General features: G+C 54.6%; 1 protein-coding gene across 1 annotated transcript; it reads right to left on the bottom strand.

Moving 5' to 3' along the window:
* Nucleotides 1-993: 993 nt before the first annotated feature.
* Nucleotides 994-12,509, bottom strand: VPS33B (VPS33B late endosome and lysosome associated). Its single transcript, XM_081124665.1, has 23 exons — nucleotides 12,097-12,509; nucleotides 10,032-10,112; nucleotides 9,633-9,694; nucleotides 9,278-9,327; nucleotides 9,050-9,117; nucleotides 8,314-8,359; nucleotides 7,200-7,294; nucleotides 6,804-6,908; nucleotides 6,160-6,256; nucleotides 5,929-6,006; nucleotides 5,654-5,727; nucleotides 5,273-5,359; nucleotides 4,990-5,080; nucleotides 4,739-4,813; nucleotides 4,448-4,512; nucleotides 4,282-4,336; nucleotides 3,336-3,382; nucleotides 3,002-3,134; nucleotides 2,682-2,755; nucleotides 2,104-2,205; nucleotides 1,847-1,922; nucleotides 1,621-1,737; nucleotides 994-1,348 (listed from the first exon to the last, which is right to left on the bottom strand). Exons 1-23 carry the CDS (start codon nucleotides 12,190-12,192, stop codon nucleotides 1,269-1,271), a joined length of 1,854 nt encoding a protein of 617 aa, XP_080980791.1. The 5' UTR covers nucleotides 12,193-12,509; the 3' UTR covers nucleotides 994-1,268.
* Nucleotides 12,510-12,816: the final 307 nt, after the last annotated feature.

Genomic DNA, 12,816 nt, shown 5'->3' with positions numbered 1-12,816 from the left:
GCAGGCACTCTGAGCACATATTCAAGGTCTAAAACACGGTGTAATGTATCTTGGCCGGTGTGGCTCAGCAGTTGGGCATCAAGCTAGGATCCAGGAGATCCGGGTTGGATTCCGGGTCAGGGCACATGCTTGGGTTTTGGGCTCAGTCCCCAGCACAGAGCGTGCAGGAGGCAGCTGATGGATGACTCTCTCATCATTGATGTTTCTATCTCTCCCTCCCTCTCCCTTCCTTTCTCTGAAGTCAATAAAGAGATTTTTTTTAAAAATAGGTAAATAAAATAAAACGCTGTGTAAGTGCAGGACCCTTTTATAGGGACTTACTGTGTTTCTACTGGGCAGCGTGGTTCTAGAATGCAAATGCAATGCACTATCACTGCTTATTTACTTGGCCATAGAATCTTTTTTCGCCACGTAGTCTTTCTACAGACTAACAGCCCGGTCAGCAGTGCCACTAGTTGACACAGCACCATCAAAATTCTAGCTGGACGCTGCAGGTGTGCCTTTTCCTTGGCACATGCACTATAACCGCAGCAGCCTCCTTCTATGGGAAATATTTTTGATGACCCAACAGCACCGGTTTGGATTTTTCTGGATGAGTGGCAGCACTGTGGACTGGGGGACAGATAGGAGGCAGAGCAAGTGGGACAGTCTTGCTAAAACCCGGGCCAAAAACACTAAGTAGCCCTGCCATGGGGATGGTGAGGAAAGGATGGACCAGAAGCATGTAGAAACAATGGGTAGAGGTGAATGTGGGGCATAAAAGTGTAAGGAGTCACAGAATTTTAAAATTGGAAAGGTGCTTACTGATACCTTTCTAACCCATCTCCTCATGTTATGGTTCAGGAAACTCCAGTACAGGGCAAGTTTCAAGGAAGAACGGGAGCAGGCCCAGAGCCACGAGAGTCCAGTCCATGGAGCACATGAAATCCCACGTGAAACCCCCCCAGGTGCTTTGTGGACAAAGATGGAAGGACTGGTCCAGAACTAAACATATTCCATTTGAAAGTCGAGGCTTTATTTACAACGATACTCAAGATTTAGCAAAAGCAAAAAAACCCAATCTTCCTTCACATCTATCAGCAAGGGCTGTACTTTATAAACAAACACGGAAAACACCCTGGGGCAGAAAGGGAACTCTCTCCTGTGATGGGTCTAAATCCCAAACGAGGTCCGTGCTCCCCAGCAACGAGCAGGGTGGCCAGGGGCCACTGTGTTGGCAGCTGCACGCCCACCTCCTGTGTCCCTTGGGGAAGAGTCCAGGGACAGCTTCAGGCTTTCACCTCGCCCATGGCCTCCATGAGGCGGGCACTGTTGGTGACTGCTGTCGTCAGGAAAATAAACCTGTACCCTGAGGACCCAAAGCACCAGCGTATGTGAGTATGAGCAGACTGGTGGCCCCCAGCACTAGCCATGCTACATAGAGCCCCCCCAATTCCGCAGCCAGGGCTGGATCAGAGCACCATGCTCGGGGCACAGTGACAGCCCTGCCCAATGGAACTGGGCTCTCTGCTCTTTAGCCCACAGCAAGGGAAACCCAGAAGGCAGCAGAGAAACCTTCCTGAGCGCTGCCCTTTGTACCTGAGCCCTGTACCCACAGCAGCCTGTTGGCAACCTTCTCACCTTTCTCTCTGCCCAGGAACCGCAGGGCTGAGATCTCAGAGAAAGTGCAGCCGCCCAGGAACACCACCAAGATGAGGCGCAGGGACTCGCTGGAAGCCTTGTCTTCCTTGGTCACGTCTGTGGAGAGCAGGCAAGACTCAGCTCTCAGCTGGCAAGCTAGCACCAGGGCCAGGGACGTATCCAGCCCTCCTCCTGCCACCTGGCCCCACCTGTCACAGCCACGCACCTGTGAATGCCAGCTCGCTGCAATTGAGCAGTCGCAGCACCTCGTCCAGGCCCTGCCAGCTTCGCCGCTCCAGCACCTGGGGAGCAACGGGCACTAGTCTCTTGTCTACCCAGAGATGAGGTTAGGAAACGGAGGCCAGAGTGGCCCAGCCATCACGTGTCTTACTAGTCACCAGGGCAGGCAAAACCTGGGACCTACCGGGGACCAGGAGAAAGGATAGTGAGACACCGACGGGAATGCGGGGTGCTGGCTCTCACCTGCTCAATGACGCGGCAGCTGAGGGGCACGTAGGCGCCACTGAAGACGTACGCCATGTCGCGCGGCACCTTCAGATCGTACTCGCCGTCCACGCGCGGGATCTAGAGGGCAAAGGGGCTCCATGAGGCAGGTGACACTCAGCTCTCCGGTCACCTACAGGGTCAGAGAAAAGGGGCAGGTCCCTAAGAATGGTTCCTCCTTCAACTGAAGGGAGAGGCAGCCGCGGCCTGAAAAGAGAATCCGTTCAAGATTCCAGCCGCTGTTCCCTGCCCGAGGTCCTCCTGACTCGGCTCCCATGCCCCCTGAGAAGGGCTGGAGGGGAGGGTCCCCTTTGCTGACATGGGACATGTCAGTGACATGGGAGGCATCTGTCACTGAAGCAGCACTTAGCCCCTTCTTGGCCCTGTCGGGTGCTTGTTACACGTGTCCTGACCGAATGTGTGTCTCGTTAGCACACGAAGCTCATGCTATCACGCTGCCAAAGACAGGGTCCTGATAAAAACCAAACGAGTTTTTTGTGGATTCAAACGACTACAAGGACTGACCCCGTGGCCTCCCGTCTGTCTGCCCCACATACCAAATTCAGCTTCTTGCTGATGGCACGGAAATTGCTCCTCTTTGCCAGAGAGCTGAAGGCATCAGTGATCTTTCCTGGGAAGAAATCCATGCTTGGTCTTATCTAAGGTCTACGGACTCATGAAACCGCCGCAGACGCCGCCATCCCAGAAACGAGAGGCCCGCCCTTCCCATGTAGCAGGACCATCACGGCTCTGAGCCGGTCATCCACGGTTCCCCGGAACTGATCCACCATCCCCCCACCCCCACCCCTCTTCCTCCCTGGGTGCTGCCGGTGGAGGGAAGAGGAGGGGGGAAGGGTCACTTGTGCTCCATGTTCACCTGCAGCCTTGTCTGTCACCAGCTTGCTCACTTTGCTCTCCACAGCGGTGAGGGTGTCCCCAGGGGCCTGCTCCGTTAGAAGCCCTGCTCGCCGCAGATTGGAGAAGGTCAGCAGGTGCTCAGGGCCATAGCTCTGAAGAAAATGCAGTTGGGTCTTTACTGAGCGTCCACCAGGGTCTAGCACTGTTTGATGACGTGGAGGGGAAGGAAGGGAGGATGACACAGTCTATGCCTTAAGGAGCTCATGGTTGTTTGTGTGAAACATTTCTTATCAGAAATAACCAAACACCAAACCGAGAGGAAGACACACACAAAAAAGACATTCTGGCCTTACCTGTAGATACTGTGTTTTCAGGGATCGGTAATCCTTGGGGATCAAACCTGAGAATAAGGAACATAAGACAGGTTCGTGAGCCAGCTGAGGTGTACTGAAGTCTAAGACCAAACCCATCAACCAACCAACTACCCTCTTCCCCCCAAGAAAACCTGAACCAGGAGGAAGGACTCAGTAAATCACGTTAACCGTGTACCCTACACAGTTGATTCTACACAGACTCTTGATCTAAGCTTGCTCATGGAAAGATAAAGCCTGGGTCGGAGAGGCAAGGAAGAGCCCTGAACCACAGGGGCTAGAAGAGCACAGAAACAAATGCTGATCGTGGGGAGATGGGGTGGGAGGCAGCAGGAGGAGGCGGGACTTCCAGGCATCTTTTCCTGGCGAGGGGCTTGTTCCCCTGGGGACCTCCTACGGCTGCTGAGGAACAGGAAGGGTCTTAGATGTGTCTCTCCTCTGGGGTAAAAAGAAATGGGCTTCCAAACACAATAAAGGGGACTCGGAACAAGCACACCCCTTCTCTGGGTAGAGAGCAACCTTAAACACTATTTGCTGGCTGGAAGCCCACAACCGGAAAAACAAGCTGCGGCTTGCTGTCCCTTCTCCTTGGACAGCATCTTTATTATGAAACCTTATTGCAGGTAAGGGGACAGCTGCAGCAAAGAGACAGGTGACACTCTGCTCTACACCTCTGTGGCCCTGAGATGTGACAGCCCTTGTCCGCGGGGGCCTGGATGTGGTCCCACTTAGTGTGGGGACGCTAATGTACCCTGTGACCTGGGGATGTTTCACTCGAAAGGAAAACTGATTTAATTTTACAGAGGAAGGAACACAAAATTACAGGGCAACGTCCTGACTGCTAGGGTATTTATTTCTGTCTTCAAGATGACATTTCTATCCCTAGGGCACGGCTTTCGACCTGGCACCTTTGGTCCCCGGGGCTCACCATTCTCAGTGATGGACAAAAGGCACATGAGGCGAAGGCTCTCTATGGGTGACACCTGCACAGGAAGAAAGAGCCAAGGGAAGGTCAAGGCTCATAAAACAGGTTCCTCTCGTGTCCTCTGCGGGGGAGGCTGACCCCCGTTCCCACCCTCCCATGCACCACCCACCTGCCGGTCGATGTGCTCCTCGATGTAGCTGGTGCTGTCCCGGATGCTGAAGCCCTCGAGCAGCGCTGTGAGCAACCAGAGGACAGCCTGTTACGGGGAGCGATGCAGCTGCTGCCTGCCATCCAGGCTAACAGGCGTCTATCTCCCCTCTCCTCCTCTGTCCTGGGTTAAGGGACCCCCAGACTTCTAACAGGACCCAGTGTTCTGCCCAGCCAGTGTGTGCTGGAAAGAGCTAGGGGGCCTCTCTCCAGGGCAGGACGGGGCTGGGGGCCTGGTGCGGCGGGCAGTCACCGTGCTCGGTCTTGATGAGCTCCTGGAAGTCCTGCTTGGTTTTCTTCCTCATGATGGACTCACAGGCCCCTATATCTGCAAAGGATGAAAAGCTCTTTACTGTCCAGAAGACTTCAAGGCAAAATGCAGAAGTGTCTCTTCTCACTTCAGACCAAACGAGACCACCATTTGCAACATGACCAGGGATCTCTTCTGGAGGCAGGTGTCCCCGTCACACTCCCCTCACCGCCCGGCCCCCTGCGGAAACCTACGCAGACTCAGCAGACGGTGCTCCTGCTTCAGTCCTTTCAGCTCCTGGGACACGAAGTTCTTCATCTGCTTGATGTCCATGCCTCTCCGACGCTGGGGGAGGGAAGGCCCCAAGGTCACCTCTGCCTGCCCTCAGGTGTGAGAAACCACAGCCCTCCCTCTGTTCCCACTGATCCAGCAGAAAAGTCAGGGAACCCATTGTGGTGTCTGAGGGGTAGCCAAGGGGCAGCAGCCTTGAGAAGCCACTGAGGAAGTGGAACTAAGGACCCACGCCTGGAGCCTCACGTCATACTGGGCCTGCAAGTTCCGGGCCTTCTGGCTCAGGAAGCCAAAGACATTGGAGAAGTGCTCATTACGAATCTCATGAAAGACCTGTGGGGGGAACAAGATGGGAGACTTCCTGTACAGACCACACCTGGTCCTTCCTACCTGGTTCCTGTCGAGATTGCACAGGAGGGGTGCCCAGCTATTGCAGCAAAAGTAAGACAAAAGCTGAGCTGGCAGCAGAAAGTCTATGTCAAATACCTGCTACGTGCCCTAGGGTGCGCGTGTCATTGGCAGGGATCCCTCTGTCCTGTGGTCTCAGCCTCCCCTCCCAGGATGAGGGCCCACTGTCTCAGGGAGCAGAGCCCCAGGGGGCATCCACCACTAACACCCACCCCTCACCTTGTCCTCGGCGTTGAGCAGCACCTTCAGGCTCCTGTCAGAGGATGTGACTTCCGGGCCAAAGTCCACACTCCCTTTGAGAGCAAGGGGACAGCGATGAGGGTCCCCCATGAGGCCTTCCCTCTCCTACCCTCCCCAGAACCACCAATAAAAGGGCCTCCACACTATCAGAAGCCGGCAGTTTGCTCAGAGTCTGGGTCTTTCCCACCAGCCCCGTGCCATGCAGGAGGCCCAGTGGCTCGGGACCACCTCCATCGTGCCAGGATGCCACTCACCACACTTGATGCGGAAGGTGTCGTCCACCAGGCCCTCGTAAACCACCTGGGAGCACAGGGCTGTCACGAAGTCCACGTCTGAAACCAAGATCCAGGACCGTGAGCCCTGATGCAGCCTGCGGCCCAGTTTGCTCAGTATCTGGCTCAGAGGCCTCTCCCAGGCCCGGTCAGCGCTGCACTCCCAGCCCTGCGTGAGGGTCTGGAGACAGAGCAGTACTGCGCATCAGGTACCTCGGTCCAGAAGAAAGACGTGTCCAATTTCCGGCTTCCGGCCTTTGGTTTCACACTCCTCCTCCTCCTCCAGTGTCCTCCACAGTTCATGGGCCATCTGCCAGGGACCAAGACACTCTCTTTTACATGGACAGTGGTGCGGGGAAGGCCTGGGGGAGGGGGGGTCAATCAGGGAATAAAAGGGGACTTCTGTAATACTTTCAACACGAAAAATAAGTAAAAAAAAAAAAGACATTCTTTTTTCCTCCCAACTTTTAGTTTTGTTTTACTTTAATTAAACTTTTTTGTTTTGAAATATTTATAGGTTTATATGCAGTGGTAAGAAATATAAGACATCCTTAATCTTGTGTCTAAGTCCCTCCTCGATCCCAAGAGGGGAGCTAATTATTAACATTACCGACTCTGGTCCCATCTGCTCCTATCCCTCCCTGCCCGTCCTGCCCACCCCCATCCCAAAAACAGAGATTCAGGGAAGCTGCCCAGAGGCCCTGGCTCTTGCCCTTCTCTTAACCACACCAGTTCCCCTCTCTGAGGAACTATTCTGCACCAAGGAAAGCAAAGGAGAGAATATAGCTCTGGTCACAGATGCCCCGGCCAGTGGGTGGTGGGGAGAAAACGGGAGAAGCAGGCTCAGCCGCGCTCACCTTGGCACACCTGCCGATTCCATAGCAGTTGGGAAAGGGCCCGTAGAGAGTGCTAAGAAGGTGCAGGGCCTGTGCCACAGTGTTGATCCAACGCTGGTCCCCTTCCTGCATGGGAGACAGGGGCCACAAAGATGGGAGTCACCCAGACAGACCCATCTGGACAGTGGCCAGCCCTAGAGCCCTGGGGCAGGAAGGCAGGGTGTGGGGAATGCTTCAGAGTTCACTTTGGCCCCCAAGGAAACCCAGTGGACACCAATCAGTGGCATGCAATCTCCCAATCACTGCCATGCACAGTAAGCTGTGGGAGTCGGATGAAGGTACATCAACAGTGCCAGCCCACTGGACCCCTGCTGGTCCCCACCCGTCAACGCTGAGACCCAAGGGCCCCGCCTTTACCAGGAAGTAGTCCCTGAAGAACTCTGGTAGTTCCATGCTCAGCAGGTCCACATCGAGAGGCAGCAAGGAGAAGGCCCACTCGTCACAGCTCACATCTGTGGGGACAGAGACATAAGCCTCCCCGCAGAAGGTGTGTGGCTCCCTATTGAGGGGAACACCCACCAGGCATGCAGGACATCTGAGTGCCTCCAATGCCTGCGTCGCACTGAGCGCGACGCTCAAAGACGAGTAAGACACAGCCTGCGCCCCGAGGAGCTCAGAGTCTGGTAGGAGACTACACGACAGCCTGTAACAGGGTGTGACAAGGGCTGTGTTTTCATTAGAGTCCCCAGGAAACATTCATTCACAATTTTACAAATAGGAGCTGAAAGACGCACACGTGCGGGCACAGGGGAAACGGTGGGGAAGAGAATGAATGGGCCCCAGCTCCTGGGGAGACCCTTACAGTCTAGTGGGAGAGACACGCACCAGACAGATTTAATTACAAAGAAGTAAACCAGCAACCCATGAGCACAAACATTTCAGGGTCTAACCTCCAACAGGGGTGGCAGAACCGACTTCACTAAAGAAGTGACTTTTAGGCTCAGACTCTTACGTGAGATGTGAGAAGGTAAAAAGCATAGGGTGGGGAATATTCTGGGCAACAGGAAGAGCATGGGCAAAATCCCCATGGCTGGAGGGCAGCGAGTCAGAAGAAAGGAGCAGCACGTGACAAGGGAAAGGGGACGGGAAGGGGCAAGGTGGCAGACGGCATGGAGGCCGATGCCGTGGTGAGGACCCTGGGCTTTCTCCTGAGCTACTGCAGGATGTTGGGCAGGGAGTGCTGTGATCAGGCCAGTGTTGCGTGGGGAACGGAGTGAGGAGGGCACAGGGGAGGGAAGGCACAATTTTTCCTCGTGGGAGTCTTGGATGGTAACAACAGAGCAGCTGATTTCCACTGATAAGCCCTTGCATCCTGTCCCACTGCCCCCCTAGTTCCCATTCGCAGGCACCTCTCTTCTCGATGGGCCAATAAACAGGGATGAGACCGGAAGGGGAGGGAGGGGGACTGGGCGGGGGAAATGACACTGTTCCTTCTGCCTACACTGCCCCTCTCCGCTCACACTCCTCTCACCTCCATAGATCCCCTCTTCCTCCAACACCATCTCACAGGCGTAAAACTGAAAAAGAAAAGGGAGCTGATTAGGAAGCACGGCTCCTCTGTTCTTTGCGTCCTTGGAGGTCCTCCATGGTCACCGATGAAGACAACATCTACTGAACCTGGTAAGGGAACCCGAATGCTTAGATCTAGAAAGGGCACTAGAGTCACATGGCCTAACACTGTGTCTCCCTGTTGCTTTTTTCTTTTTTAAAATATGTCTTTATGATTTCAGAGAGAAGAAGCGAGAGGGAGAGAGAAACATCAATGATGAGAGTCACTGATCAGCTGCCTCCTGCTCGCCCCCTGCTGGGGATTGAGGAGCCTGCACCCAGGGCCTGTGCCCTGACCAGGAACCGAAACGTCACCTCCTGGTTCATAGGTTGACACTCAACCACTGAGCCACGCCGGCTGGGCCCTGTTGCTTTTTTTCTCCCAAGAAACCAGAAGAGCTTTCAAAGGAGGAGGTAACTGGGCTGTCACGGAAGGGCTATGGAGAGGCCCCTTGGACAGCCCCACAATCTGGATTGGGGACAGTTTATGACAGCGCCTCTGCTCAACAGTCAGGTCCCCGTTAATGAGACAGCGGCAGGTGTTCGTTGTCACACGCAATGCACTTTGAGGGAGACGGAGCTGTTGGCCCCTTGCCCTTTCCCGGTCCTGAATCCTGTCTCCTACCTTATCCAACTCCCCCGCCGGGATCCAAACTCACCTTCTGGGGGCTGAAGATCACTTTGTATCTTCGCGTTCGGCCGGCCAGCTTGTCAGCATTGACAAGACCTGCAGAGAGGAGGAACAAGGAAGCAGATACCCTCCACCCGTGGCCTGGCCACTCCAACACTTCTGTTCTTACAAAGGGTCCTTATGGCCGAGGCCCTGAGATCTCCCCCACCCCTCCCCAGATCTTGGCTACGCGCTCGCTGCGCCGTGACATACTCACTGGCGATGTATCGCATGTTCCTGATGCGCGGTCTGACCAAGAAACACAATCTATGGGGGAGAAGGGAAAAGGAAACTCAGTGCAGGAAAGTCAGGAGGCTGGTGATGGCTCCATGTGAAGAAACCAAAACAAGGCCAGCTCTTTTTTTTCCTAAATATGTTTTTATTGATTTCAGAGAGAGGAAGGGAGAGTGAGAAAGAGGGAGAGGGAGAGAGGGAGAGAGAGAAACATCAGTGGCAGGGAGGGGAACCGTATCACAGACACCACGGTGCAGGATCTCAGCCACGAACACATCAGGGGCAAAGTGCGGTACATCCCCGGTGTGGAGCCAAGTCTGACTCCCTCAGACACTCACTGTTCGCTGGAGCTCAGGGCCGGCTTGGTTTCCACCTTGTACAGCTTGTCTACTTCGTGTTGCTGCAGAGAGAAGCCAACAAGACATGGCGCATAGAGGGTTTGAAAACCCAAAACGTGATGCAAAAACGGGGGACTAGGGCTCCTATTTATGCTAATTCTGGGAACCGAAATGCCTCCCTGACAACCATTCACTGAACCTTACTCAAACTGTGAGCAGAAAAAACAAAAATAAAATAATTCAAAAAACAATACAGACAACAGCACTGATCCCCCTTTTTGCACCCCGTCCAGCTACCCTGTAAGGGTAGTCACTCCTTAATAATTTGTACTGTTCAACAAAAGAAAAACTTAACGAGGAAAGAGTGGCCTGAGGCGACCTGGAAGAAAGGGCAGGTACCTTTAGGATGGAGACACTGGCAATTCGATCCAAAGGGCTCATGAGATCTGCCTCAATGAACAAGTCCTTCTTTCCTGGAAGCTGAAGAAGACATAGTATCCTGGGTCACTCACACGTCATGAGCTCCCTTGGCTAAGAGCTCATGCAGCCATACCTTTGTGGGTTTTTTTTTTTGTTTTTAATGTTTTTATTGGTTTCAGAGAGAGGAAGGGGGGGAGAGAGAGAAATATCAATGATGAGAGTCACTGATTGGCTGCCTCCTGCACACCCACTACTGGGGATTGGGCCCGCAACACGGGCATGTGCCCTGATCAAGAATCAAACCATGACCTCAACCAGTGAGCCACGCCAGCAGGGGACAGCCATTCGTTTAACAGAAGCACAGTCTCTGAGCTGGAAGGGTGCCAGACATCATCTACCCCAGCACCTCATTCACTGATGATAACATATAAACAGCTGACATTTCTCTATATAGTCACTCGTCTTCTCATTTTCTGTACCAGCAGAAAACTATGTCACCATCTTTCTAAGGTTAACTCCTTGTCACTCAGCCCTCCTGCTAGCCTGCAGCCTTGTTCTGCACCACTGTCCCTCTTCTCCACGGCCTCCTCCACTCTGCCTCCAGCAACCCCGGGGTGGCAACTCGTCCCCCCACCTACACAGCATTTACAAGCTTTTCTCCTCGGTCTCATTTACTCTCTTCCATGTGGCTCTCACCTGAGCTAGTGGCCTTAACTAGCATCTCTTCAACTCCTGACATTTGCTGGGTGTCTTTTATGTGTGAATCAGGGCACGGAAAAGAGAAATAAAATACGGTCCCAAATCCCCTGAGTTTCTCCCAAGTCTCCACATTCATCCAGCTGCAGCTCTACGTCTCCATCTGCTGGACGTTACAAGCAGTGTTTCCTACCCGCGAATCTTCACTTCACCCTATCCTAACCCAAACTAACCAACTTTCCCCACCGAACCTGTACTTCTAATTCTTTTCTTTTTTTTTCCTATTTCCATTCAATATTCACGCAGCAACATTCTATGTGCCTGACTCTAAGCTAGGTACTCATGGGGTATATAGAGTGTTAAACAAAACGGACGCGTTCCCTGTCCTCCAGGGCCTTCCAATGCAGTGGGGAACGTCGGCATTAAACAAGTAACTACGTATGTAACGATTACGTTTACAAGGGTAGTAGCAACATTATTTTACTATTAACCCAAGTTTTAAAAAAACCCCTCAAACTCAGCTTTGCTTCCCCTTCAACCTTTACAACCGGTCAATACGTCCCTGAATCTTCTTTCACCAGGACTTAAAATTCCATCATTTCCCTCCATTCCCAGTGTCGTTAGTTTTGTGCAGGCCGTTGTTACCTCGGTCTCACCGATGCTCTCCGAACGGGCCGACCTGTTGCCCATGTACCTGCCTCCACACCCGTATCTATGGCTGTTAGAATCACCGAGTATTGCTCCATGCCCCAGATGGGGAAAATACCAGCGGCTGCCTATTGTGTAACGTCCGATCGCTCTCTTCCCTGTGCATGCCCCCTCCTCTCCCGGGCCCTCCACTTTCCTCCTCTTACCCAGCCACCTGCCAGGAACCATGGCCTTCCATCTCCAAGAAAAACATGACTATTCTTCACGTTCCAGCTCCTTGAAATTCCCAGATGGCTCGGGCTAGAAGTGACTGCTTATTCTGAACGCTTCGGGCACCCTGGCTATCACTCATTCACCCCGTGTTATGGCTCCTATTGGAGTGTGAGCTCCCTAATGACAACGAAGTCTCAACCACCTTCCCGTCCCCGCGGTGCCTGGCTCGGGTGGTGTCGCCCTTGCCAGTACAGGAGAAAGGGATTTCCACGAACTCTCTGGCCAGGTCCCAGGCAGCTGGCTGTGACTGCCCTCTGTCCCCCGTCCACACCCCACCACACCCCGCGTGCTTCATTTTGGATCTGCCACGGAAGCTCCAAGGATAATTATACCAAAGGCCAAGAAGAAGCTCAAGGGGACTCTGCAAAGGAGAAGGAATCATGAGCCCAGCGGGTGCAGCAGAGGCCCCGGCCTGGCGGGCACTGACCTGCTCCAGCAGGTAGATGAGCTGGTCTCGGGCCAGCCTCTTGAGCATGGAGAAGTCGGGCAGCTCTGGGGCGTCCGGACGATGGGGGAAAGCCATGGCCGCGGGGTGTGAGAGGAGGGTCGCCCTCCGCCCTCGGGACGCCGGCTGCAGCCCAGAGCAGGCACCGGGGGGCTCCCCCTTCAGGCCTGGGCCCCGGAGGCGCCCTCGCTCTTCAGCGGCGCTCGGGGGCTGAATGGCCACCTCCCGGCCGGGGAGCGGCGGCCTCGGGACACACTCGGCTCGGGCCTGCAGCCCCCGCGTCCCGACCCCGGCCCTCCCCGCTCCGGTCCGCGGGGCGGAGGGACTCTGGGCTCCTCGGCTGCAGGGAGAACCCCGCCTCTCGCCAGGCGGAAGCGACTTCCGGCACCTTCCGGAAGTCCCATTCGCCCAACCGGCGCGTGGCGTGTCGGGAAACCGACGGCGTCCTGGAAGGGACACATGGAACGGAAGTTGACGCGTCGACGTCGCAGTCTCGTTTCCGGCCAGAGGGGAGCGTGCCTAGGATGAAACTCGGGTTTAAGGGGCGCCACCCAATTATCCTCGAGGGTTGGGCAGTTGCTGGAGTTTCACGTGTTGGTACAATGGGTGTGCAGGGCGCCGATCGCTGGGGGCCCCGGCTGTCAATCAAACCTCCCCCCGTGCAGCGGCGAGCTCCCCGGCTGCGAGCCGCAGGAGACACTG

The sequence above is a fragment of the Miniopterus schreibersii genome (assembly GCF_964146895.1).
Source record: "Miniopterus schreibersii genome assembly, chromosome: 22".
Lineage (NCBI taxonomy): Eukaryota > Metazoa > Chordata > Mammalia > Chiroptera > Miniopteridae > Miniopterus > Miniopterus schreibersii.
This window is presented reverse-complemented; position numbering and strand designations above follow the sequence as displayed.